The sequence below is a fragment of the Sphaerodactylus townsendi genome, linkage group LG01, assembly GCF_021028975.2.
Source record: "Sphaerodactylus townsendi isolate TG3544 linkage group LG01, MPM_Stown_v2.3, whole genome shotgun sequence".
NCBI lineage: Eukaryota > Metazoa > Chordata > Lepidosauria > Squamata > Sphaerodactylidae > Sphaerodactylus > Sphaerodactylus townsendi.
Window position 1 is genome coordinate 73,516,577 of NC_059425.1, and position 27,991 is coordinate 73,544,567.

General features: G+C 44.3%; 2 protein-coding genes across 9 annotated transcripts in view; both read right to left on the reverse strand.

Moving 5' to 3' along the window:
- Positions 1-14,372, reverse strand: part of SLC29A1 (solute carrier family 29 member 1 (Augustine blood group)) — an 81,469-nt gene extending 67,097 nt beyond the window's left edge. The window contains exon 1 of one of the 2 annotated variants that reach the window (XM_048483203.1): positions 14,232-14,372. The gene's annotated coding sequence lies outside the window, so the exon portion shown is untranslated. The remainder of the gene's footprint in view (positions 1-14,231) is intronic. The other variant, XM_048483232.1, reaches the window with a different exon arrangement.
- Positions 14,373-17,602: 3,230 nt separating this feature from the next.
- Positions 17,603-27,991, reverse strand: part of LOC125425723 — a 67,587-nt gene continuing 57,198 nt past the window's right edge. For 6 of the 7 annotated variants that reach the window (XM_048483327.1, XM_048483282.1, XM_048483291.1 and 3 more), the window contains 8 exons: positions 27,558-27,638; positions 26,927-27,013; positions 26,028-26,122; positions 25,564-25,649; positions 24,894-24,960; positions 23,328-23,476; positions 21,642-21,797; positions 17,603-20,055 (listed from right to left, as the gene is read on the reverse strand). In XM_048483327.1, the coding sequence (XP_048339284.1) occupies positions 19,817-20,055; positions 21,642-21,797; positions 23,328-23,476; positions 24,894-24,960; positions 25,564-25,649; positions 26,028-26,122; positions 26,927-27,013; positions 27,558-27,638 (960 nt within the window). In that variant the 3' untranslated portion in view covers positions 17,603-19,816. The remainder of the gene's footprint in view (positions 20,056-21,641; positions 21,798-23,327; positions 23,477-24,893; positions 24,961-25,563; positions 25,650-26,027; positions 26,123-26,926; positions 27,014-27,557; positions 27,639-27,991) is intronic. The other variant, XM_048483301.1, reaches the window with a different exon arrangement.

Genomic DNA, 27,991 nt, shown 5'->3' on the forward strand with positions numbered 1-27,991 from the left:
CTTCCTGCAATTATCCTCTGGCTGCTAGTCTATATCTTTTAAGTTCTAAAAAAAATTACTGCCAAGATTTAAAAAAAAAACAACTATTGTTACAGAATCTTTTGTTACAGGTTATATAGCATCCTGCACCCATTATATCTGCCCTGTGTGGAATCAGCCATTGGGAGGAATCCTTAGCAGTTGTATGACATATTTTATTCAGTGGGGCTTACTGGGCTTTTGTACATCATTCATTTAAAACATTTTAAGGCAGGAAATAAAATGTTTCCTCCATGGAGTCTCACATTGTTTTTACTTCCAAAACATTTTTATTTCTAGCCTCAAAACATTTTAAATAAATTCCCTTTTAAAGTGATTATCTGATTGAAACATTTTGGAAACATCTTCAGTTGCTGTGAAATTGATTGACTGCATTTCCCACACTTCTTTGCTTCGCTGAACTTCCTCCTTGGCACCATATTCTGAGCTCACCCAGTTTCCCCCCACCTCTTTATTTGCAGCATTTCTCTGTTCTTTTATTGGGGGGGTGGGATCTTTGAAGCATCAAGCATACAAGGAGTATAGAATGCAGCATCAATTCAACACAGAACTGAAAAAAAAGGAAAATGGTGGCAGGAATCGTTTCAAGGGGTGAGCATGAACAAAAGGGGGATTTAAAACATTTTACAAATATTTTCGAAGATCTACGTAGAAAGGGCCATTGACAGGAACGTGCTCTTAAGATTGCAGCACTGGAGTACTCCATATTTGAACAGTCACTGAAAGATGCTTAACATGGTTTTACAGTTTGAAGGAGCAGTTCAGAAATGGACTGTCCTAACATACTTTTTTGGGGGGTGGGGGATTTTTCCCATCACATATTTTTTTGGTATGTATTTTATTCTAGTTCAGTGCCAGAGGCACCACAACATCACATCACAAACCTCAGCTTTTAGGAACTGATCAGGTGACAAGGCTTTTGAGGCCAGTACTCCCCGTTTGAACTGTCATTGATAAGGCATGAAGAAGTGGTGCAATTCACGCCTTGTTCTGGTTCATTCAGTATTCCACCTCCAGATGCAAAATTAGCACTTATGACAGTAGTGTAAATCTTTCCAATGCAGCCAATCCTTCCTGTCACCCTCAGTGTAGTAGAAACCTCATACCAGGGTCCTCAACCACTTATTGGGCCATTAGGCTTCCCTTTGTAGATTCTTCCTTGTCCCAACATTCACATTAGTGTTGTTTCTCAGCTCTGGGTGCTCCATACTCCCCAGGATTCTCCACCATTGGGCCTCCACTACACTGTTGTGTTTTCCCTCCTCATGCCCTGGTGCTAAGATAGGCCAGAGGGCCTGGGTGAACTCTTGCTGTGCTAAGCTCTTGTGCACTCAACATGTCCTCTTGTTGGCCTTCTTCTTCCTTCCTTCAGCTTTCCCTCCATTGGCTCAACCTCCTCTTTTGAGCTGAAGCTGTAGGCCTAGACCCTATCTTTGTGTTAGGTCTCACAACCGTAAGCCAATAAATTGACTCTGAAGTATGGCTCAGTATCATTTATTGAACATACATCAAAGCACCACACTTGGCAAAGCCAGTTCTGATGAAGCTGGCATTCACAGTCCCCTTTATCCCCCGTGGAGAACCCCCCTTCCGTTTTCCCAAGAGTTTGTAAAAAACAGTCTTTGGAGCTGAGGCTCCCCAAGGTCGGCGACAGATAGCAAGACAAAGCCACCTGGCTTCCTGCCCTATGAGATAACGGATGTAATACAGTTCGCATGGGACAGGAGTACCAGGGGAAGCCTAGTTGTCTGCAAGCATGTGAAGCCATCAAGGAAAGAATGCACAGGTGGCAGTAGATACATATAGCAGGCTGGTTGCATATATCTTTCTAGCAACAGCACGATTCCAGGAATGTATCTCAATCACCTAGATAGCACTCCCCTGACACTCTGCCAGAAGACCATTTCATTTTCAGCTCAGGAATGTTTACAGGCCAGCCAGAGTGCTCTTCTTCCATGTGAGCCTCTCAGGACCAGCCTGCAGGCCATACCTACCATTCAATCAGTTGAGATAGCAGATTTGGGGGTACCATTATAGGGCAGCATATTGGTTGGATTTTTGTTCCTTTGGTGGCCATCATTTGGATGTTTTTACTGAGGCACCACAATGTCTCCAGCTTCTCTATTTCCTCTGATTAGTCTGGACAAATTCCTTACCTTGTCATTTTTGGGGGCACTGCCCTGCCTTTGGTCTTCATTAGCAAAGCCATCTTAATTTTTAAAAAATCTGTACAAACAGACCCATTCCCAATGGACAGCTCACTTCTATTAACTTGATTTTTTTTGAAGGAGCCATTTCTGACCATGATGAATGCTTATTCATGTCCTTGTCTGTGGCTTCGTCACCTCTTGTCAGATTGTTCCACTCCCTTTTATAGCCACCTCACATTAAATGTACCATCAGGGCAGTCTAGGTGAAACTGTAAAAGCTCAGAATTTTAAATGCTCTCTTACCTATCCTTTTTTTAAAAACCGAGTAGCCATCTAGAGTTGTCCACCTGTAGGCTCAGCAATCACCATTGCTGCTAATAGTCAACTTCTCTTTCATTGAGAGCCAGCGTGGTGTAGTGGTTAAGAGCAGGTGCACTCTAATCTGAAAAAACAGGTTTGATTCCCCGTTCTGCCACTTGAGCTGTGGAGGCTTATCTAGTGAACCAGATTAGCTTGTGTACTCCAACCCATGCCAGATGGGTGACCTTGGGATTGTCACAGTTCTTTGGAGCTCTCTCAGTCCCAACCACCTCACAGGGTGTTTGTTATGGTGGGGGGGGGGGGAGGGAAAGGGATTGTAAGTGAGTCTCCTTGCAGTAGAGGAAGGGGGATATAAATCCAAACTACTACTACTACTACTCCTTCTTCCTCCTCTTCCTCCTCCTCCTCCTCTTCTTCTTCCTCTTCATTGTTTTTAATTTTTTAATTAATTAAATAATTTAAGAGGCATATGTTTGAATTCAAGCAAGGTAAAAAAAATATCATTATTCCTTATTATTTTTCATATCTTCCTGAATTTAAAGCATAAACATAATAGCAGCATATACATCTAGTAAAGAACAAAGGGATGTGAAACATACCATATACATTGATGAGATCTTATAGTTATAGAGAAACATGAGAGGACATAGAGCTTCCTCAGAATGGAAAAGATGTGGAGTTTCTATGTAACAGAAGCAGTCTGCATTAAGACAAATGCTTTTTGTCCATTTTGGGAAATGCTGCATTTAGCCATCAAGCTATTCTTCAGCTGAAGGAAGACAATCTTCTAACGGGGTTTTGCTTATGGTGTGTGTGTGGGGGGACATATCCTTCAATGACTAGTTTCAGAGGGTAGCCATGCTGATCTGCACTAGAACAGCTGGATTACAATCCAGTAGCACCTTAGAAGCCAACATGATTTTTGAGATATACACTTTTGAGAGTCAAAGGTCCCTTTGCCAAATAAGAGAGCTTTGAATCTTGAAAGTTTATATCCCTCCTGCTCAAATCTAGCTGGCCTCTAAGGTGCTACTGGACTCAAATCTGGCTGTCCAACTACTAAGTAATGCTACTTGATTCACTTCTATGAACTTGCTACCTAGTATATCATCTAAACTCATTCTCCAACTTTGTGACTATATGGATTACTACATTTTTCTGCTGGTCTTAGCTTTACAAGAACCTCTAGGTTCCTAATAGGGCTATTGTGGGGTTATGATGATCCAATGACTTTTACATTTTCAAAATGAGTATTTCCTTGACTTTCCTTCTCTATCCCAAAAGCCACAGGAACGCACGTATATTTGTGAAATATTTGTCTGGTCTTAATACAAAGGCATTACAAAACTAATTAAATTTTTTCCTGTGGTCCATGAGGTCAAATAGAATGGCTAATGGAGATGAACACAACATTGAAAGACAACTCAAGCTTTCACAGGAAAATTTATATATTGATTTACATCACTCTACTGGTCCAGCTGGTGCAGAATGGAGCAGTGAGGCTTCTTATGGGTACCTCATGATGGGCACATGTTTAACTTGTGCTCCACCAGCTGCACTGGCATCAGGTGGAGTACTGGACCAAATTCAAGGTTCTGGTACTTACCTTTAAAGCCCTGAATGGCCTAGGGTCAGCATGCCTCCTGGTATACCCCCAGAAGATCACTGTGCTCAGCAAAGGAAATTCTGCTGGTGGTCCCTGGCCGAAAGATGTCCGGCTTGCCTCAACTTGGGCCAGGACTTTTTCAGCCTTGACCCCAATCTGGTGGAATGCTCCATCCAGGGAGACCAGGGTACTGCAGAACCTGATGCAGTTCTGTAAGGCCCGAAAAACAAGAGTTGTTCCACCAGGCACATAGCTGAGGCAGCTACGGTATTTTTCCATCTCAGCTTCCCCCTCTTCCATCTTCAATCTTTTTCCACCTTCTTTCCTTCAGTGTTCCAGCATTATATTTAAATGAACTTCCACCATCAATGGTTGAAAGTGGTTTATATGTTGTTTTAAATATTGTTTTAAATTAATGTTATTGTTTTATATAAATGTTGGAAGCCACCCTGAGCCTGTAAGGGGATGGGTGGCAGATAAAACCAATGAAAATGGAAAAAATATTTCTGGTGTGCCTTTCTCAAAACTATTCAAATATATTTTCAGTATCTGCTTTTTGGAGTGGCTGAACCAATCAAGCCAACACAGACAAAAAGAGGAATGTGAATTTGCACAGTAGCATTATGAAGCTAATCATAGAGTTATAAATACTTGGGGCAGGAAGAGAATGAATGCATATACACATTTGCTTGAAATGCAATGCACATAAAACATTTTTGGGGACAGCTTCCTAGTCAATTTAGGACTGCTATAACAACCACAATCTTGAATGAAGGCTAATCAAATCCATTGTTGTGCTTTGTGAGAGGGGCCTGCTGGAGATGGGCTTTTGTCAATTAATGTATTATGAATAAAAGCTTTTGATACATGTCACAGTATGCAATCAGCTGGTTTGTATTTGCATACTTCTGCTCTCTGAGGGGAGATCAGCTCTATACCATAACAGCACTCCTGCTGTTAGGAACAGCTAGTGATTTTCCCTGCCTCTTATTGTAAGAGGCCAGGCATTTGTGAAACTCTGCAAGGTCACTCTGAGAATTTCAGAAAGAAGAAGAAGAGTTTGGAGTTATATCCTACCTTTCTCTCCTGTAAGGAGACTCAAGGTGGCTTACAGGCTCCTTTCCCTTCCTCTCCTCACAACAGACAGCTTGTGAGCAGGGGCGTACCACCCATGGGGACAGGGGGTGTCAAATGACACCAGGTGCACTGGCAGCGGGGGGCAATAGCCCCCACCTCCCTCCTCCTCCACGCCAACCAGGGGTCATTTGTCCCCCCCCCATCCCCATGAGTGGTATGCGGCGCCCGTCTGAGCCGCCTCCTTCCCTCCCCAGGCCCTCAGGGGTAGGGTTCCGAGGCAGAGGCAGCTCGGAGGGGCCCTGGGTGGCAGGTCGCCTCCTGGGTAGCCTGCCGCAGCGCCCTGCCCCCCTCTCCCTGCAGGTCAGCTTCTGCAGGAGGGGCCTGCAGTGAGGCGGCGGGAGCGGTGGCTGGGGGGGGGCAGCCCAGATGTGTTCTGCAGCAGCAGACTGGCCCAGGAGCTGGCCTGCTGCTGTGGTGCCCATCCAAGCCACCCCAAGCCCCACCCCTGAGCACGGGGGGGACATGGGGCTGGGGGGTGCCCGGAGCAGGAGTTGTCCCCAGGTGTCATTTCCCCTTGATACACTTCTGCTTGTGAGGTAGGTGGGTGGGGCTGAGAGAGTCCAAAGAACTGTGACTAGTCCAAGGTCACCCAGAAGGAATGTAGGAGTGTGGAAACACATCTGGTTCACCAGATAAGCTTCTGCCCCTCTTGTGGAAGGGTGGGGAATCACACCCGGTTCTCCAGATTAGAATCTACCTGCTCTTAACCACTACACCATGGTGAATTCCTATGTGAATTAGCACCAGCTTCTGGTCAGCATATTGCCATCAATATCTGATCCAAGCAGACTTCTGATATAACAGGAAGAGATAGGCAGGGATTTAAGGAACCAAATACATTTAATTTGAAGGACACTAAAATACAGGGAACTAAAACAACTCAGGCTGTCTTTAGTAGGAGTGTCCATCATGCCAGTGCAACTTAACTTCTTTAGGCACAGAGAAGGAAACTTTACTGTCCCCTGGCTTGGATCAAGTAATTGCATGAGGCACATGGCAAAATGGGCTAAAGAATTAAGTGCACCCAACAGCTTTATGTATTGGCGAGGAGAGGTGATAGAAAACTGGAACACTGCACTGAAATCTACTGAGAGAGACAGTCTGGATTTATGTTCTGTGTTTTCATATCTCAAGGAGTCTCAAAGCAACTTACAAACTCCTTCTCTTCATCTCCCCACAACAGATACCTTGTGAGGAGGGTGGAGCTGGGAGAGTTCTCAGAGAACTGTGACTAGGCCAAGATTGCCCTTCAGGTTTCATGAGTTTCACAAATGCCTGGCCTCTTACAATAAGAGGGAAGGAAACAAATCCAGTTCATCACATAAGAGTCCTCCACTCATGTGGAGGAAGTGGAATCAAACCCGGTTATCCAGACTAGAGTCCATTGCTCCTAACCACACCATGCTGATAAAAGTGATAAAGGCACAGAGTGACAACTGTAAATATTCATGCATTCACACTCTTCCATGTAGCAAAGAAAATTCATATTCATATGACACATTATTTATGGAGAACAGTGGTTCCCAACCTTTTCTGCAGTCATGTACCCATTGGCAACCTATTTCCCTAAAATTGTATCCCCATATTAGCAAACCCATTATGTCTTTTTTTGTGTACCCCAGATTAGAAACCACTGATGATGTAGTAGTAGTAGTAGTAGTAGTAGTAGTAGTTGTAGTAGTTGTAGTAGTTGTAGTAGTAGTAGTAGTAGTAGTAGTAGAGGAAGAGGAAGAGGAGTTTGGATTTATATCCCCCCTTTCTCTCCTGCAGGAGACTCAAAGGGGCTTACAATCTCCTTGCCCTTCCCCCCTCACAACAAACACCCTGTGAGGTAGGTGGGGCTGAGAGAGCTCCTAGAAGCTGTGACTAGCCCAAGGTCACCCAGCTGGCGTGTGTGGGAGTGTACAGGCTAATCTGAATTCCCCAGATAAGCCTCCACAGATCAGGTGGCAGAGCTGGGAATCAAACCCGGTTCCTCCAGCTGTTCTTGTTAATTTCCAGCTACTTTAGCTTCAGATTCAGAGACCTTTATTAGGCATATACAACAGAGAGAGAGTAAAGAGTAAATTCAGTAGGGAGCAGTAAACGTAATATGGTCAGCAGCCAAGGGAACCTAATTCAAAATGCCCAGCAAAAATTTGGCTACTATTTCCGTTATTTCAGCCTTGGGATTGTTGAGCAGGAAAATCATCTCTGCACTGATATGAAGATCTGAGAATTAAGTTAAGGCAGAGAAGTCCAGCCTAAAGCTATTATACTTAGGACAGAAGAGCAAGATGTGTTCAGGGGAGTCAGTGTAAGTAGGGCAGAAAGAGCAGTGTCGATCATGCCGAGGGATATTTAAGAACTGGCCTTGAAGTAAAAGCTACTTTAGCTTACAGCAAACTCATCATGTGCATATACTGACATGCACAAGGTTCAGCTCCAGGTATGCCACTACAAAAATGATTTTTCAAGTGTCTAGAATAGTGTACCAAAAGCATGACAGCGGAAGCACCTTGATGGCCTTGCTCCATGCATTTGTGATGTATGAAAATTGTCCTCCCACACATGGAAGAAAACTGCAACTGAAATATATTTTTAGAGCATGCAAATCCACTCTTGTCCCTGCAACATCCATGCTGGCTCATTCGATATAACTTTAAAGGTGTAGGCAGGGATGACATGAGAAAATGGAGAGGGACTGTGGTTCAATGGTAGAGCATGAGGTCCCAGGTTCAATCCTCAGCATCACCAGTTAAAAGAACCGAGTGATGTGACCGTCCTCAGTGTGGAGCGCTACTTCCAATTTGAGTAGAAAATATTGACCTTTGATGGATCATGGCTCAGATTCAGTATAAGGCAGCTTCGTGTGTTTAAAATATTCCCAAGACCTTTATGGCTAATCATAAACCAATTTACCTCCAGTGTAATTCCACTGACTTTAATATATTTCCAGTACAGCAAAACCACACAGTAAAACTGGAGTGTTAAAGGATAATTTTTTTTGACAGAGGAAAGAAAGCTGGTGCATGTTAGCAGAACATCAGGAACCATAGATTTTAAATGCTTTTTGGCTTGGTTGGGCAGGAGGTTCTGCTACTTGTCTTTCCAAGAAGCATAGCATGAAGACGTTTGATCTATGCTGTTCCAAAACAAACAGTACATTGTGTAAATACAGACCATGCATTCCAATCCCATTCAAGATATTTATCCATTGGAAGATTTCTCAACCCAAGTTCCCTTTCTATAAAATGGTGGGTGGGGGGTGGCAGAGGCATATGAAGGGGAAATGGTGCCCAGGGAAATGGTGCTGCCCTGGCACTTCCCCCTGGCCCCGCCCCCCGTGCTCGAGGGGTGGCTCAGATGGGCACCACAGCAGCACATTGGCTCCCCGATCCATCATCCCTGCCTCCCTGCAGGTCCTGGGGAGGGCAGAAGCGAGCCTGCAGGGAGGCGGGGCGGGGTGCTGCGGCAGAAGGCTCTTCTTCACACCAGGAAGCAACCTGCTGCTGTGGTACCCCTCTGAGCTGCCCCTGCCTCCAAGCCCTGCCCCCAAGGGCCTGGGGAGAGAAGGAGGCAGCTCCAATGGGCGCTACAGGGAGGAGGGGGGCAATTTTGAGCCCCCCGCCAGTACTCCCGGGGTCTTTTAACCCCCTTGTCTCCATGGGCGGTATGCCCCTGGAAGGTAGAATTGCAATTTTACCTCACAGAGAAATTTTTAAAGTACTTACTTAAGCATTTTGCAATTATAGGTTAAAGTATCAGAAGTTTGGGAGAGATTAGCCGGGAACAGAGACTAACTGGTACGTTCATCGTCAGCCGCCTGGGATCTCCTCACGGGAAGATCACTTGACTCATTCACAGTGTAGCTAATTGAGCAAAGTCACATGACTGGGGGCAGTTGACAGAGTTACAGATGCATGGCAGGGTTGTGACCACGAGATAGGAATAGAACTACCAGAGTATGATGTGCACAGCGTGCATATTTTTTTCTCAGTCTATATTTGTAGCTGATTGCATCGTTTATGAATCCAAGTGGCTTGTAGATAAGGACAGCTTATTGATATGTTACCAAGGAATGCAATAATGTCAGCACCACAATTATAGTATGTTAGAAGCCTCTTATCCTTCAAAGACCCATTCATTAAATGGCTGTACCTGGCATTAGCACACAACTCAAACACCAGTTCCCCTAGTTCCCAGGTCTGAAATCACAGAGAAGCAGCAGGATTGGGCGAGGGAAGTGCAGACTTTCTCTCTGTGGGAATTTCGCTTTCCTTTCCATAATCTCTGAAGCAAAAAGAAAAACCTCCTAAGCATGCACGCGGGCACATACATACAGCTAGGCTTTTAAGATCCACTCCCCAATTCAAAACATTGAACCCAACTAGCCATGTTAATTATACATTACATCTTTCTCTGCATAGACCTTCAGTGTGGAAGATTCAGTCTTCTGTAAGTGTCTCTGATGTTACCTCTTGTTATCAAGATTCTGGTTCAGGTGGACAAGCAGTTTGACACAATCTTCTCTAATAATGTCATAGATCTGGTCTATACATGCTGCAGAATGAAATGGACAGCACTGAGGGGTTACAGCAGAGTACACCACGTAAGTTCTGCAGGGAAGAGATTACATTGTTTGTCTCAGTCCCATTATATTAACAATTCCCTGTAAATGGAAAACTACTACAGCATGTGATTGACTAAAGCGTGAACTTTTTTCTGGATATGCTCATTTTAAATCTGCAAGAAGTTTTTATATAGAGAAACATTAAATATGTGGCTTCCCGCACTTACAGGTATTCTGCATAGCCTCAACAGCAAAGAGAGCAGCTGATCTCAACTGTCAAAAGTCTTTGTCAAACATGATCTGTCATCCTGCTCCTACAGCAAGGAAGTAGCCTCACTGTGCAAAATAAACAGAGTCACAAACAAGGTCACACAGTAGATCTGCAACTGTTGTTGGCTGTGCCTTGTTGCAAATCACATTTAGTTACAGCACACAGAGCCAAAACAAGTGTATTTGTTTGTTTAAACCAGGACTGCCCAATCACAAGCAAGAGGCACACAAATGTAACAGACTGCAAGAGAAGTTCCTACACTTCTTTTGGTGTAGTTAATCTCATTAAGGCCTGTTTTCCTACAGTCAACACTGATTACCAGCGGACCACAGGGTAAAATTGTCAACCACAGAGCTTTGGTCTAGTGTTGTCAACAGCCTGGAGCAAATGTGTCCTAATGATTTAATAGAGGCTTCATGAGATGTTATTCATCAGGTGAGACTGTTTACCTCCACACCATGATAAGATCTGGCTGCCCGTTTCCACTTAGGAAGCCTCTATTAAAGGGACAAGACCTTTTTCTTCAGACCTGTTGGCAACTCCCACTTTGGTCATCTGTATTCCTAAAACCTGTAATCTGCTTGTTCGGTGCAGGCTATGTAGGCTGGAGACTGTATAACTGGAACGGTTTCCCATACATTCCACATGCTGCATGGAAGCCTGCAAACAGTAGTTTCATGTCTGGATTTTTAAAATGGGGTTTCTAGGCTTTCTATCCATGGTTTCAAATTTGAAAGTATCAGATATTGTTTATTTACTGTATAAGACATGCAGGAGCCCTGTGGCGAAGAGTGATAAACTGCAGTACTGCCGTCAAAGTTCTGGTCACGACCTGAGTTCGATCCTGACAGAAGTTGGTTTCAGGTAGCTGGCTCAAGGTTGACTCAGCCTTCTGTTCTTCTGAGGTTAGTAAATTGAGTACCCAGCTTGCAGGGGGTAAAGTGTAGATGACTAGGGAAGGCAATGAGAAACCACCCCATAAACATAGTCTGTCCAGTAAATGTCATGATGTGACATCACACCATGAATCAGTAACAACCCAATGCATGAACAGGGGACTAACTTTACCTTTAAGACATTACCTGTTTTCATGTGTCTTTTCATGTTTTTATGTTTTTCAGATTTTGTTTCTTTACTTGAAAAAACATTCCCCAATTGTTTAAATGTGTTGTGTAATAATTTGGATGGCCTGTTTATATATATATATATATACTTTTAAATTTTATTTAAATGTAATGATGAAAGGGGGGGGTTGTCTTCAAATTCTTTTTCTGTTTCGCTGAGGCAATGGTACTCAGCAGGAGTGCAATAAACATCCCACTCTAATAAAAACCACCTGTAGAAACCATGAATGGTTAATTTAAATTATTAGTACCTGCAATCAAACAACAGGATTTCGGGATAAAATAAAGCACTTCAACACTTCAGTAGCAGAGCATTATCATATAAGTGAAGGCCATTCTCTCAATTGCATTCTTTATGGCCCAGAAAATATGGTTTTGCCTGTTGCATAGTCCTGCCCCTCCCCCCATTCAACAACTGGCTGTATAGGTGGTCTCTTTTTATTAGAGTTTCCAGATCTGCAACCTAAAGGTCATATCTGTTTCTAACAGCACTACCACTGCAGAGGAGGATGGAGCCCAGGCTTTTACTGACCTACTGCTCTCAATTCTTCCTCATTGTTCTCCTTCTGTGGTCTGTGGGCAAAACAAGAGTTCTGCTTCCTCAGCTGGTAGAAGACGGATGGAGGGACCGGGAGACTAAAGGGCTGGGGAGAGCTACAGTTATGACCTGCTGCAGTTCTGTTGAAGAAACAATCTCATGATAGGGACCCAACTCATAGCAACTGCACAGCAAAGCTGCAAATTTACAAGCAAACACTGTGACCTTGAGGAGCCATAAAACTGTGTATACAGCCATCTCTGGAACCTGCTTGACCTACTTCCAGAGCAAACACTGACACACCAGGGTAATCGTTTTCCAGGTAAGATAAAAGATAGATTGGAAACATGCAGAGACTTAAAACGCAACAATCATGGCTATTAGAGGCAAAGGTAGATTGCTTAGTCAGCTATACACTTTTAAAGTCTGCAGTGAGGATATGTGGTCAACAGGTTCATTGTCCCTTAGTCCCTGCAAGGTCTCTGGACATCCCACACACAGCACTGTGGTTCCTGTAGTGCATTATTCAGATGCACACTTTTATGAGTAAAAATAAGGTAGCCTCCTCACTGCAGTATGATCTGTAACTTAGTAAAAAAAGAGAAAAAAACAAAAAAAGTGCTCAGGGAGGAACTGAAAAGGACAGGTAACATACTGTGATTACAAAGATGGAGTGTGAGCACAGTAGGAAAAGTAACAAGCTGCGAGTGGGGAAAATAGCAAGACAGAACCAGGTTTCAGACCTCAGGAGAGCTGATTGCTAAGTAGAAGGGACGAGGCAAATTCAGAAGAATTGGGTTGAGGGAAGTTGTCCACTCTTGCAAGCGTTTCCCCAGCATCAGGGTAATCAAACTGTATCACATCAACTGGAGCATCCTAAGCATCACTGAGTCATATTTGAGGTCTAAAGGCAACTCTGAAGCTTTTTCCATCCAACTACAGCAAAGATGTCATCATCCCTTGTGCAGCCTTTCAGGAAGGGCTGAAGAGCTGGGTTGTTGTTACCCCTTAGCCAATGTCGAATCTCTCAGCTCACAGGCACAAGATTAAATTTTATGCTCTGATCATTACTACCACTCCTTGAATCTCTGTACTTACAAGAAGAAGGAGTTAAAAGTCCTCACCTCTCAAAAGCAAGCATTTAAAAGGATAAGAAAATCCACCCTGATAGTGAGTATTACACAGAGGGTAACGGGGTGTAACTGCCCTAACCTGGTAGCCCAGGCTAAGCAAGGTCAGCCCTGGGGCATACTTGGATGGGAAACCACCAAGGAGTACCAGAGTCACTGTGCAGAGGAAGGCAATGGCAAGTCATCTCTCTCTGAGTAGAATTTATCTTGAAAAACTTGCCATGGGTCGCCATAAGTCATTTGTGACTTGAAGGCAACAAGTTTAGAAAGGGATAAATAAGGGATGTATTGCTGGCAACCAAGATAACACATATAAGAGTATTCCCCATTACTATGTGTGGTTGTGAAAACTGGACAATGAAGAAAGCTGACAGTTGATTCCTTTTACATGTGTCGGTTAAGGACTACAAAACACAAATCAGTGGGGTCTACACCAAATCCACCGGGTTTCCGAATCTCTCTCTGTAGAATAGGTAGGAACCTTTAACAACCAGTAAGAGCTATCGGACCGTTTCCATAATACCAAGAAAAAACACTTCTGGAGCCGCAAATAATTTTGACATTTAAAAGAAAGATAAATAATTGGCATATATAGTTTTTTTTACTTTTACTGGCGTTCAATTTGAGAAGCGTGATGGATGCGCCTGTTGCCTTTTGAAGGGTATAAGTGGCGATGGGCTTAGCTGCCTCGGCTCATGGAGCCAATGGCGCGGCAGAAGAGTTTCGCGATGTATTCCTTTGCCGCAAGTTCCCTGCAATTCCCTGCCTCCCAGAAGCTAATATGACTAAGCTGAGGTTATATTACTTTGGCATCTTATGGGAAGACAGAAGTCACTGGAAAAGACAATAACGTTAGCAAAAGTTGAGGCAACAAGGAAAGAGAAAACCCTACAAGATGCAAGGAAGCCACAGCCCTCGGTCTGCAGGACCTGAGAAAGGCTGTAAACAAGAGGACGTTTGGGAGGTCATTAATCCATAGGGTCGCCATAAATCAGAAGCGTCTTGACTGCACTTCACACACGCGCAATCCGTCCTTTACACGATCTTGAGTATCTCTGCCTTCTGGCGCACGCCCCGCTTGCAAAAGTAACCCACTAGGTCTGACTTCCCTTTCCCTACAGCAGACGACCTCCGAGGGAAACAACTGGCGCCGTGGCGCGCTCCCTGAAAGCTGAGCCTTTGCACCACTGTGCCTGGTCCTTGAGCGAAAAGCCCCCCCCCCCCCCCATCAAGCCCCCAGGAGAAGGGTATGGCGCAAAGTCTCCGCGCGTTCCCCAACCGCCTGTTTGCAACCTGTGAAATCGATGGGCTCCAACCAAAACCGGGAGGCAGCAACCCATGGCTGACGACTGCGCTTGCTTACATGTCGCTGGACCTGGCTGCGGCATTCGACTGCATGGGAACCCGCCGGCTTCCAGCTTTCTCCGCTTCGACCACCCCTCACGGCCCGGTTTGCTCGTCCCAGCGACTGAGCTCCTCTGTCCGGCTCCCTGCCGAGGATTTGCTCCTCCTGAGCGTTCACCAGGTCCTAGTGCTCCCAGCAAGCCGCTCACTTTGGTTCCCTGGCATTTTGAGAGACCCCCCTTGCGAAGCAGGCTTCGCCATTAAAACCAGGACTGAGCCGTGGGCATGAGAATCAACTACAAGTTACCTACCTCTGAGCAGAGATGCATGGTCCCTTCTCCCTTTCCCCTATATTTTGGCTCTTGGTTTGTCTTTTGTTTATGTGACAGCCAGATTGACAGAAAAGCAACAACTTACTTTCTCCCAGCAGTGGCGTAGGAGGTTAAGAGCTCATGTATCTAATCTGGAGGAACCGGGTTTGATTCCCAGCTCTTGCTTCGCCCTGGTCAGCTTGGATTGGGAGGCTCTCATCTGGGGAATTCAGATTAGCCTGTACACTCCCACACACGCCAGCTGGGTGACCTTGGGCTAGTCGCAGCTTCTCGGAACTCTCTCAGCCCCACCTACCTCACAGGGTGTTTGTTGTGAGGGGGGAAGGGCAAGGAGATTGTAAGCCCCTTTGAGTCTCCTGCAGGAGAGAAAGGGGGGATATAAATCCAAACTCTTCTTCTTCTTCTCCTCCCGTCCCTCCATTTGCAGATGTTGTTATTGTTTGCCTTCTCTTCAACCGAAGTATAGAATCCAGAGGAAAGCCTTCCAGTTGGGAGGACACAGCTCCCAGAAGGCTTGAGCTTCTCTTAGAAACCCAGCCAGGATCTAGCAGAATGAATGTATATCTGGTTTCAATTCCTGTTAAAATGCAAGCAAGCACTGACCAAGACTGGAGCTAGTAATCGCCTCTTGTCTTGACCTGACATTATCAAGACATGCAGTTTCCTCTGAACAGAACAAATGAAGGGGCAGCCTAGCATTTTGACAAAATTGGACAATCTAGAGCAACACACAAATGATCAAGAGCTCAGTTCTGCCAGATTCTGAAGACAGCCACGTGTTTGGCCTGAGCCGGTAAACTCAAAAAATCTTGGAAGCAGAGGCGTACCCAGGAAAACTGGAGCCCTGGGCAGAACCTGCGTTTGATGCCCCCATATGGGCGGGGAAATTTAGGGGGTGGCTGCTGTCAGGGGTGCAATTATTAAGATAGCAGCATCAAAATTTCAGAGTACCTTTGTGTGGGAGATCCCTACTTCGATGATGTACTCACCTTAGGTTTGGTGAAGTTTGGTTCAGGGTCCCAGGTCATGGACTCCTCAAAGAATTCTTAGTCCTCATCATCTCCTATTAGCTCCCATTGGAAACAATGGGGGCACTCTCTTTGGGAGTCCTTAAATTTGGACTCCCTAAACCAAACCTCACCAAACCTGGGTCATATCATCGGGAGAGTCTCCCAAAAAATCCCTGAAATTTTGGTGCTGCTGGCCTAAAATCTGCACCCCCTGAAGGCCAGAAATGGAAAAAACACTGAAAATACAAAATCCCCCACAAACGAACCTGCAATTTTGTCGCCCATCACAAGGTGGTGCCCTGGGCAGCTGCCCACTTTGCCCAATGGGAGGAATGCCTCTGCTTGGAAGGCAAATGCTTTCAAAGTGCTAGCAAAATTGACCTCTTCTGCTGAGATAAATGAGAAATGTGTTTTCTACTAGGAATGAGGAGATGAATCATAAGGGAGGATGCTTGTGGCAGCACAAGATAAGACAGCTGGATGACTATGCTGAAGGGCAAGGCTTGTGTCAGATTGTATGTATTGAGCATGCTTAATAGGCTAATACATATTAACTTCTCCTCCTGCTCTGATGACAAACGGTATTATAATGAACATGCAGGAAGGAATATGGTGGTTTCGCCATATTAAGAGAGATATAACATGTAAATAGATGGACTGAAAAGTTGTGACTAAGTACTATGTGTGTTCCTGCATTGCAGGGGGTTGGACTTGTTGGCCCTTGGGGTCTCTTCCAACTCTATGATTCTATGATACCCAGTGTGGCGAATTTGGGAGAAGGGAATAAACATGCTGTGGATATACTGTTTCGGTGGAGTCTGCCCATGCAAATTTTTGCAAATAGCTACTTAAAACTCCCTCCTGTTGGCTTGATATTTGGTAAAGAAATACTGGGCATCACACTGCTCTTGCACTTCTTGCCTGGGTGAAGACAGTTTCATCAAGCATTTCTCACTGGATTACTCCAGTATGGAATCCTGCTTAGCTAGGCAACCAATCCTAACTCAACAAGGCCTGAAGTGAAACTTCTAATCCACCAGCACTGTACAGAAGGAAAGAAAAAGAGCAGTTGCGAGTCCCATCTCCTTAAAGCCCCTGTCCTTACCGCTTTGTGTGTGTGCGAGGACAGGCTTTATGTTAGGAAAAGGCAATGTTTATACAGTTAAATGCTTTGGCCCATCCAGTTTTACAAAAGCTACAGCCCAGTCGCTTTCAGACAAAATAAAGCTATCTTCATTTGCAGATTGCAATAGGCAGAGCAGTCTTCACTGGGCATTTTACAGAAGAATGAAAATCCCCTGAGCCTTAAGAAGCTGAGCTGCTTTCAGCTCTCCAGAAAACCAGTGCCAATTTCAGTGTAAACAACAGTGTTGATTGCCCCTCTGCAGCCTCTGCGCCTGCCAAACTGAGCAAAACGTTAATATCGGGATAATTAATTTGATATGCGTGGATCCAGCACGGTCGGCGCTGGATCAAAGGCTTCCTCTACTCATATTAGGTAATAGTCTTGCTCATGCGCATTGCTGTACTCCCTGCTCCTGAAACAAAGCTGAGGATTTAGACCAGGGGTAGGGAACCTGCGGCTCTCCAGATGTTCAGGAACTACAATTCCCATCAGCCCCTACCAGCATGGCCAATTGGCCATGCTGACAGAGGCTGATGGGAATTGTAGTTCCTGAACATCTGGAGAGCCGCAGGTTCCCTACCCCTGATTTAGACAATCTATTTTTCCTCCCCTGCCAACATTCTTGGGAGGGAATGCTATCTATTTTCATACATTAGGAAAGAGAAACATGCACAGTTAATGATAAAACTAATGACACTTCAGATGTATATAACACTTTGATCACATTAAAGTGTGTCAGATATATTATCTTGTTCCAGTAGCCTTGTAAGGTAGGGTGACACTATTATCCATGTACTGTAGAGGGCACCTACTGTGTTGAGTGTAGAGGTAAGATACAAAGTAATCACTCTCTAATTCATAGCTCAGTTGCTTAGCAACTATACTGTATCAGTTGTAGAATACACATGGAGTACACCAGTTGTAGCATACAGAGAAATCTATTTTTACCACAGATACAGGAATGTTCAAGCATATAACCAACTACATGCAAGATTCACACTATTTTCTACAGAAAAGTTATAGTCTGTCAGAAAGGTGGCATACAAATTTTGTAAATAAATAACAATAAATAATATTGGAAATTTTGACTTGTGTGAAACAGATCACTAGAATGACAGTGCTGTGATGTACTTGACCCAGCAAGAAGAAATAAGCAATGCCAGCCTTCATCAGGTCTGGGCCCTAGGGTTAGCCTGCATTCCTTTTCACTTGCTCTCAGAGCCAAACTAGATGTTATGGCAATCATGGGTCTGACCCATGCCCCCCTATGCCTTTTGAGAGAAGAATTTGGCTACTTAAAAAGTGCCTGATCACCTGCAGCACATCAGGATCAGGCAATATCGTTTTTCCCCCATGTGCTTTTCAGGTGCTGAAATGCGTATTTTGGCCCTTGAAAAGCATGCAGGGAAAAAACAAGTTTGCCTGGTCTCACCGCACTGCAGGTGATTGGGTCCCTGTGGCACTTTTTAAATGGCCAAATTCTTCTCTAAAATAGCATCATAATGACTAGCCTGGCCCTCATTTTAGGTGGTGTGGCCCTCATTTACTTTGTTGTCAGTGTTAAACCAAGTGCCTGTACTGGGCCAATACTGGAATGCTGTGGGAAATTTTTCCTCTCTTTTCATTTGAGAAGTGACTGGTAGTGGAACTTCATATCTTGAGGCAAATGCAAACCTCAAAAGCCTCAAAATATTATTGACAGTTCAGAAGAATGTTAACAGGCAAGAAGTGAAGGGGGAGTGGTGCCCTGCCTTTTACGCTTCCCCTGCAGGTGCCCAAAGCTTTTAAAATCCTTATCCTCCAACACTGGAAATAAATGGAGGCAACAGGGGGTTGGAACTTGGAAGCTGTATTTAAAGGGAAGAATTAATGAGCACACAAAGAGTTAAATGGTTGCCATTTCTGTCCCCCATTCTCATATTTGGCCCTCAGGTACCAGCACAGACTATGTTCTGAGCTCTCTCTGCTTATAGCCTTCCGCATACATCTCCCCTATAAAGCACTTTCTCGTCTAAGGATTTCTGTTCTTTGAACCAAACTGCAAATGTTCCTTGTACTGATTCACTAAGAGTCATAGTTTTTCACTTTGAAAATTAATTAATTCTAACGCACTTTGAATGAAACCACACAGGCAGCAATGAGTGTTTTAATGTGATGTTAATCTTTCTGTAAGCGATGCAGCTGGCAACTAAACAAGCCATACTTGCTCCTGCACTTGGCATTATAGTGCAGACAGAAAGAAAAGCAGAATGAACATGAGGTCCCTTTAATCAGAGTGAATGCTCCATTTGTATTTCTGTACATTACAGGTAGGGGCATAATTGTTTTAATTAGGGCGCTAAAGGCATTATTTCCTAGTCTCTTCACCAGCCTTCAGCTCTCTTTGGGTCAGATATATGTTAACTTTACATTTGTACAGTGCTGATCTTTCCAACACACAGTTACCCAGGGTGCATCGGGAGAGTGCACAGCAGAGCAGTGTTTCCAAATGACAAGGAAAAATTCTGTTTTTATGGGAGCCCGATCTGCAAAAATCAGGAAATGGCACATGGAATAAAGATAAGCATTATCATTTGCCAAATGTTGGCTGATCGCAATACTGCTATAGGCATAGGAGTGATAGCAAATTAAAAAACTTGGCAATTCTTAGATAACTGGGCTTAAGGAAACAATTTCCTTGTTGATTCTATCACAAATCATGCAAACATTTGTTAGGAAGGAAGTGAAACAACATGACTCCCCACCCCTACCACTGGAATTAAAATACAGTAGTAATGCATATGTGCCAGGACGCAGGCATACATGGAGAAAGGACCTAGAAGCTTGTATTATACCACCCTTCTGCAAAATGACTGATGTGTTTTTCTATGGGCCTCTGATCCCATTGGTTGATGTTCTCTACCTCAGCACAGTATTCCCTCAAGCTTTATAAACAGGGATTAGTTTAAGCAAATGCCTGAGGTCTAATGGACTGTTTCATTGATCAGAGCCTCTCTCCCCTTGACCAGAGCCTCTCTCCTCTTTCTATTCTCTCTGGAAAGAGCAATCTCTAGAGTGATCACTGGTCGCAATCAGGCCTAGTGCTTGTGTAGAATCACATATCCCATTTCCAGGTTGAAAGCAGTGAGCCAGAATCTCAGTCTTTCTTTCCAAAGAACTTTCTGAAGACAGACTTGTTCTTCTGGCGAGGCGAGGAGCCCTGGATTCTCTCGCTTAGATTCTCTTGGACACCACCAAGAGCAGCCATGAAGGAATGGCAGCGAGGCCTGAGGACAGCAGGTGCCTGCTCTCCAATGTACAATGTGACTGAATAGCTGCTGCCAACCCCTAAGGGCTCTTTAGTTACTGACAACGGACTAATCTTCTGGTAGGTAGCTGAAAGAGAGAGAAAGAGAAACATCACATGTTTGGCAAAAGTTAGAAGCAGAAACACATTAGCAAAACAGACAACAGGTAACAGGATTTCTCTCTACAAAAAGACATACTTCAGTTTAGCCTTAAGGTTCGTTGGTATTTTTTAGTATACCGGCTCTTCTACTTCCAGGAGACCTATTCCTGTTCCAAATAAAAGACAGAGGAAGGGGATTCAACCAGCCAGTATCTGAGCTGAGGTTTATCTGCCCCAGAACCAAAGCTCATCCTTGAAATGTGTAAAGGAATAAGAAGAAACTGTTTTGCTGCAGAACACGTTAAATGTTCTATCCATTAAACCGTGAAGAAAGAATCTTAGTGAATGAAGTTCCTTTCACTAACCAGATCTACTATGAGAAGAGAAACACTTCCAAACAATAACAATGTTCTCAGGAAGATTTAGTCCCTGGTATCTAGTCCCTGGCATTGGTTACCTATCGAATTCCGAATCATGTTCAAGGTGTGGGTGTTGACCTTTAAGGCCTTACGCGGCCCGGGACCCTCGTACAGGCCCACATTACCCCCACTCTCTATGTTGGCTAGGTCCTCTGCGATCAGCAGAGGCTGAATCTACTGGAAGTCCTAGCCCCCTTGATGACATGGCTGGCCTCCACGGACAGGTGCTATGGCACCCGGCTGGTGGAACACATTACCACCAGCTATTAGGAGACCCTCTTGCGGGACAGAGTTCCATGGAGACCTATACTTCAGAATTATTACTGAGGGCCTTCGTCCAGCCATGCGATGCCCCGCCCCCTGTTAGTGGGGTCCCCTAGCATCATTGGGACCCCTCACTCATTTTTGGAAGAGAATTGGTATATATATGGTCTCATGAGACCCTATTGTAGAATGTACCTGTTTTAAGATTTTTATGTTTTTTGTATGACTTTATGTTGTTCACCGCCCTGAGCCCTCCGGGGATAGGGCGGTATAGCAAGTTTAATAAATAAATAAAAAATAAATAAAATCTATCGTTTTTAGAATTATGCACTGAATTCAGGTATTTCGAAGACTTGTCCAATGTCTGAGGAATAGCATAAACCCTGTAAAATGTTCACAGCAGGCATCACAAAGCTGCTTTTCTCAGATCTGATTCCAAGAATTGCTTTTCAAGATTTACACCTCAAGCAATAAGCATGCAAATACCACTTTGGAACTGCTTTACATACGCCTATTTCTTTTTACTTTTGATTGGAACCCAGAATCAAATGGAAAATGCACAGAAGCAATCTTCAGCCTCAGATATGTGAATCTGAGAATAAGTGTGCTGTTGACATCTAGTGGTGACTTGAAGTCATATACCTGTGACTTTCAGGAGAACCTTGAAAACAGTCCCCCACTCCCACCTCAGCAGGGAAAATAGCACTATGACATCATGTCTGTCTCAAAGAACAACAGAATACATTTAGTCACAAGTGCCAGTGGCACCTGATCAGACATGAATTCCACAGCTGAAACAGAACAACCTTAAGAGATTCAGAAGTTCTGAGTGATGTGATGTGCTCCCCTATCTAGCAACTTCTTCTCCTTCACAGACATGTAGGGTGTACCTGAGGTGAAGGAATAGGATCTCCTCTTGCTTGTCACAAGCCCATAGTCATCTTCCTGACACATAATGGGATCTTGTGCCCTTGGAGACTCAGCAGGTGAACACAGCTTTGGACTCTGTTCTGCTGTATAAAAGGCTGCAGATCCCTGATTGTTTCCTAAAAGGAGACAAAAGTTAAAAATGCGGTACATGGGCTCAGCTTTAGAATTCCTTCCTGTAAAAAAATCACAAATTATGCATACATTGCATAGGTCTGACTTCTATGTGTGGTGTGTTACAAAGGAAGATCCCAACCCCATGATCAGTCCTAACAAATCTTTTTCGAGTATTACTATCAGTCCCAACAAATTTTTTTTGGAGTATTGCTGTCTATTGGTTTAGATAGTATGCTATTAGTGGACATTTTAAAATGGTCCAATCTGATTTTTAGCATTTAGCTAAAAATACACTAGCACCACATTTTGACCATTCCAGCAAGGTGGAATGATGTGTCTGATATTTGGGGGTTTGCCCCAGGGGAAGATTGGAAACATGCATATACACACAGAGAGAATACTTCAGAGTTGTTCACATGCTTTTATTTGGAAGAAACAGGGCTCCTTGACTGGGCATACATTCAACACAATGCTACCTTATCCTGACTTTTCCTCCCTTGCTACCTCATTCTCTTCAGTCCACAGTGGGAAAAGAGATTTCACACAGCATTTTTTTAAAGGGGGGAGGGGAAGGGAGGGCCAGCCCTTAAATGAATGCACTGCAGAAATCCCAGCTTAGCCTACAGATGTAAAGAAGCCCCTTTACACGGCTAATTTGTTGCCAGAAGATGAAGTCTGCAAAGCGAGAACAGTTTTGCAGAGGTAACATCATGTGAGGGAACAGTCTGGAAGCCAGATATACTGAATTGAAGAGAAACATATCAAAGGGGGTTCTGGAAAACCGGGGTGGGGGGGGCGGGGACACAGAAGATGAAAATCAGTTAAACAATGTGTGTGAAAAAGTACACAACCCCCACTACACTTTGGCAGAAAAATCAACACAAGCCTTTTTGAAAGCACCCCCCTTGGGTTATGGAGAAACTCCACAGCTACAGTACTAGAACCATCTAGATGTCCATCCCCCCTAATATGAAGAGATGTCTTTCAGCATCCTAGTAAGCAAGGTAAGACCAAGGATCTTTTGGTAAATAGTAAAGATCCACTATCCACGCAGTTTTCCAAAGAGCTTTGCAGACCAGATAATGAAGATTCCGAAGGATGAGGGACTGGCATGGGCTCAAGCGAGGAATGCCAGTTCTGGGTTGGGAAACACCTGGAGATTTTGGAAGTGGAGCCTGAGGAGGGTGGGGTTTGGGGAGTGGATGAGCTTCAATGGAACGTGCTGTAGAGTTCACCTTCCAAAGCAGTCATTTTCTCCAGGTGAACTGATGACTCTTGCCTGGAAATTAATTGCAATTCCAGGAGATCTCCATCCACCACTGGGAGGCTGGCAATGCTCACTCAAGCTCCCAAGCTCCCATGTCACCTCTACAATAACACCTTCACAGAAAAAGTCCTCACATGGCACTTCACTCACAAAGATGCCAGAAGCACATTACCATATCAGGCCACAGTTGAGGAGCTGAAGGAGTGGTGCAGTGGCTATGAGCAAAGAGAAAGTCTTCAAGTGACTCTGAACTTTACTCACTCACCTGACAGTGATGATGCTGAATCTAGTGGGTCATCCTGAGTATCAGCAGGCAGATGCAGCCTGACACTTGACTTGGACTCCTCTTGGCTCTTCCTTGTTAGGGGCTGATGAAGGCCCAGAAAGTGGGAGGGTCCAAGGCCAGGAATCACACTTTAAAGAATGGAAACAGCAGAAACAAAGCTGGATTCAAATCCCCATTTCCACAGGATTGTGCTGCTGGTTGGCATAGAGTTTAAATCTGGACAGTCTATCACACAAAGGCAAGGCATGCCAATTTGTCCTAATTGTACTAAACACAGGCTTGGGGCTTTGAATGAGGAGATCTGGTTTGCTAGAGCCTATGCATTGGCTAAACAATTCCAGCAGCTTACACAAATGGCATGTGGACATAAGGAAAAGGAGGAGCTTGCTATCACTAATAGGGAACAAGAGAGGAGAACTGGAAAGAAAATCACAGTTCACTCAAACAGAAACTCAAAGGGCTCTCGATGTACTAAGTTAGAGACAGAGAATAGAAATAAATGATAAAAATTTTAAAAATCTATTTTTTTTCTTTGTTTTGAACACAGAAAAAGATTTCAGAACCTGGTTTTTACCAACCAACTTGAAATCTGAATAATTTACATAAAGGGTCTACTTGAATTACTTGAGCAAAACCTTGCTTGCCAACAAATAAGAGTCCCCAGCAAGACAAGTCAATCTCAAGGGTGGGTCAATAAATTCTATCCTTGTAGGAGTGAGCCCGCGAACCGTAGAAAGAGCACTTGGAATGCTACCCTGGAATGCCAGCCTCTGACGCCTTCTCAGAGCGCATTCCAGCTCCTCTAACCCCCCGTTCCCCATGGAGTCCCTGCCGGGTCATGAACTACCCAACCCACAGTCACCAGGTGTCCCAGACAAAGGGACAAAAGGGCCCTTGCCCCCAGGTGAGGATTAGACCCAGACGCGGATGCTTCCTCCTGCACGTAGCCCGATGAGATCATGCATCACATGATGGTCTCCTGTTCTCCCAGCTCTCCCGACCCTCCTGCTCATGCCCGCCTGCCCGACCCCTTTACACGCCCCCAGTAAAACCTAATAATAAAGGTGCAGAGGGGACGAAAGCACACGGCAGAGCTGCTTGGTGATCACGCAGGGATCCCAAGCGCTCTCCTGCTACTGGCTCTCTCCACCAGATGATATCTCCGCGTCTCGTCTCTTCCCTTGTGGTACCATCAAGGCACGACTTCAACTTTAACTCAGCAACTCCATTGCAGAGTTAAGAGCTGTTGTCTGTAGCATCTAATCTGGAGGAACCCGGTTCCCAGCTCTGCCTCCCTGAGCAGGCTTATCTGGGGAATTCAGATTAGCCTGTGCACTCCCACACATGCCAGCTGGGTGACCTTGGGCTAGTCACAGCTTCTCGGAGCTCTCTCAGCCCCACCTACCTCACAGGGTGATTGTTGTGAGGGGGGGAGGGCAAGGAGATTGTAAGCCCCTTTGAGTCTCCTACAGGAGAGAAAGGGGGGATATAAATCCAAACTCTTCTTCTCTTCTTCTTCCAGCCTAGCATTACTACAACACTCACCTAACAGCAGCGGTTGTCCTTTGGATAGCTTGGGAAGCTGACTGGAAATAATCCATTTCATGTAAACCTTTAAACACAGAAAAGTATGTGGTAGAAAGCAGCCCATGGGCAATTGCTTTTAAAAAAAGAATAATCAATTTGCATAATAGTGTTTGTGAACAGAACACATTTTAATGATTTATATGGGCAATCCTCTCAAACACGTAACCATAGGACCATTTCACAGCACATTCAACAGAGCTATGGCCTCTTTGATGGACATTTCTGTATGATGCATATAAGTTCAAACTCCTATTATTCTCAGTCACGATTTATATATTTAAGTGCACACTTTAAAACATTTTTAGGCTTGCACCTGTAACACTGGGAAATGTGAAACAGCGCATAGGTAATTAATATTCCTATTTTGCACAAAAGGGGTGGAACCCAGGTGACAGTGTCATTCATATAACCGTGCAACCAATCTTTGCTTATCAGCAATTTGAGCCTCAATTTCCCTTGTGCCTCCCATGAGCAAGTACTCTAGGGTTGTCTCAGTCACAATGGGACACATAGCTAACAGTTACTGCCTAGCCCTCCAAATACCTTTAGTTCCTGAGTGGTGGCCATTCCTTCCTCCCACTGGTCTACCAGTACTCCCAACTTCTTCCTGAACAGTATTCAGTCTTACCTGAATTTTGCTGCAGTTTGGTAACCCACTCTTTCATGAGTGGTTCAGTCAGAGCTCTAAGGAGATACTTGGAACCATCCTTCAACCTGGGGATGTGAAGAGAATGAGAACAAACAGTATTTGGATGAGGAACTGATAAAAAGTCTAGCACCAACCTCATACTCTAGCAATCTTGGAACTTAAAAGGGGGAGAGCCCTGGTATGCAGCAAGTTCCAGGGTTCACTCTCCAGCATCCCGTTTTTAAAAAAGAATCATTAGCAGGTGATGGGAAAGCAACCTAAGATTTAGGGACAGGACAACCTTGCCCAACCTTGAATAGGCAAGTACATCGACCTTGAGGGATCTTCAATGGCGACCTTAATTCAAGGGGTGCGGCAGTTTCATTTGTATGTGAGGAGTCCTCAAATATCTCACACCCCCATTTTTGAAGCCACAGCAGGAAAGGGAACTTGGGGTTACTCACTGCAGTGTGAAACAGTTGGTCTTTTTGGTGTACTCTGTTTCCAGGGCGCAGATGGCTCCACAAAGATTCAATGGTAAGGCTACCATGGAGCTCTGCTGTGCAAAGGAAAGCAAGTGATGATGTCTCCAGAATTCACAAAGAATGGTTTTTAAACTACTTTGCCAGCACAGAAAAGCGTTTCCTGGAGAACAAGAGTTTATCTGCCTTGCACTCTGTACAAGCCTAGCTTGTAACAAGAAACAGTGGCCAAGAGACAAGCTATTATGCCCAAAGGACTGAACTAAGTAGAAGTTTAATGACAGGGAAAGGCAGGTCATGAGTATTGAGATCTGAATGTTTGGGAATCAAATGGTGGAAGAGCTTTGCAGCTGGAAGAAAGAAACTGCTGATTAGTATGATATCATTTCCAGGGCAGGCTTATCTCAATGGCTGCTCCCACCCTCTGGAATGTACTCTCCCACTTGGCTGCCTTGCTGCTCTTGTTGCTGCCCAGGGAACTTTGTTTTATTCAGAAAGGTCTATGTGGGTTAACTGAGCATTTCTTCCACTGATGCTCTGTGGGCTTTAAGGTTTGTCAATTGGTTTCAATGTGATTGTGGATTGTTTTATTGATTTTAGCAGTTACTACTTCATACACTGGTTGAAGATCTGTTTTGGTGCAGAATGTGACAAATTTCAAAGCAAAAAACCCCCCAACATTAACATTGTGCTGTCAGGGCTAACAATTACTGATGAAGACGCCATCAGATAGAGGACATAAAATGTTGGAGGAATGAATGCAATGGCCATGGTAGAGAGGCAGGAGAAAGACAGAGTAAGTGGCAATGGTCTCCCTACACTATAGCAATTTCTGCTTCTTATCCCCATCCTTTTGTGGATGTCTCACTGCACACAATTACCTTGAGAGTGTCTTTCTTTTCTTGATAGAAACACAACGTTTGTCTCATCAGCACTGTATGGAATGTGTTCCAGGAACGAGAATTTGCCTAGGAGAACCAAATTAAAGATCAAAACAGAAAGGAAAAAGCTTTGGGAAGATTCCAATATTCATGAAGCTTCTCATGTGTGAAGCCCTCTTTCTGTTGGAAAAGAGGTCAGGGGAATTTATTTATTCTAGAAACCAAAAATAAGCAACCATTGCTTGAGAGGTTTTCTAATTCTTCAGAGCAGGAGTGTCCTTGTTTTTAAACAGTTGTATCATGTAGGAATGGAATATGAAGCCGCAGCTGCTGGATCAAAGTTAGCAGCAGTATAATGTTGAGAATAAAATGTGTGGGGTTTTTTTTTACTGGAAAGGCCTTGACTCATTTGCCCCACACATTTACAAATGCATCTATGTGAGTCAATACATATTGTTACGGTATGTACTGTTAACTTGTTACAGGAAAACACAAACGCAGTTGCTTTCTAGTGATACACGATGGATGTCTACCATGAGGTGTTAATCCATGGGGACCACATTAGTGCAGAGTAAAAGACAATCAGCTTTTTCCCATCCTCATGCAGAACACTAGGCAGGTCTGACAATACCTTTCTTCCTCCTGCCTGCAACAGGTGCTTCCTCTCCAGAGTTCCTTCCATCCTCTGAAGCTCCAGTTTACTGGGTAGAAGCTGAAAAGAGACAGACAGCAATAAACAAAAGCTGTCCCAGGGAAAGCACAAAAACTGACCTCCCACAACAAAGTCTCAGTTATGAAGATTTATCTGCACCCCACACACACATACAAGCTGAATGAGCAACAGTGAAATTTCTCCTCAAACTGCCAGCATGCACTTGACCAACTGAAGTTCCTTTTTCATAATCCCTGGCCAGTTCAGTACTACATGCATTTGCTCAGGTGTGATTAAATGAGTATACCTGATGCTTGAACAAACAATTCATTCAGCTTGTTCAGTTAAGCTTACTATTAACAACTAACTCAGCTACTTCTCTGTAGGTGCAGCCACAGTCTAATATTTGCTTT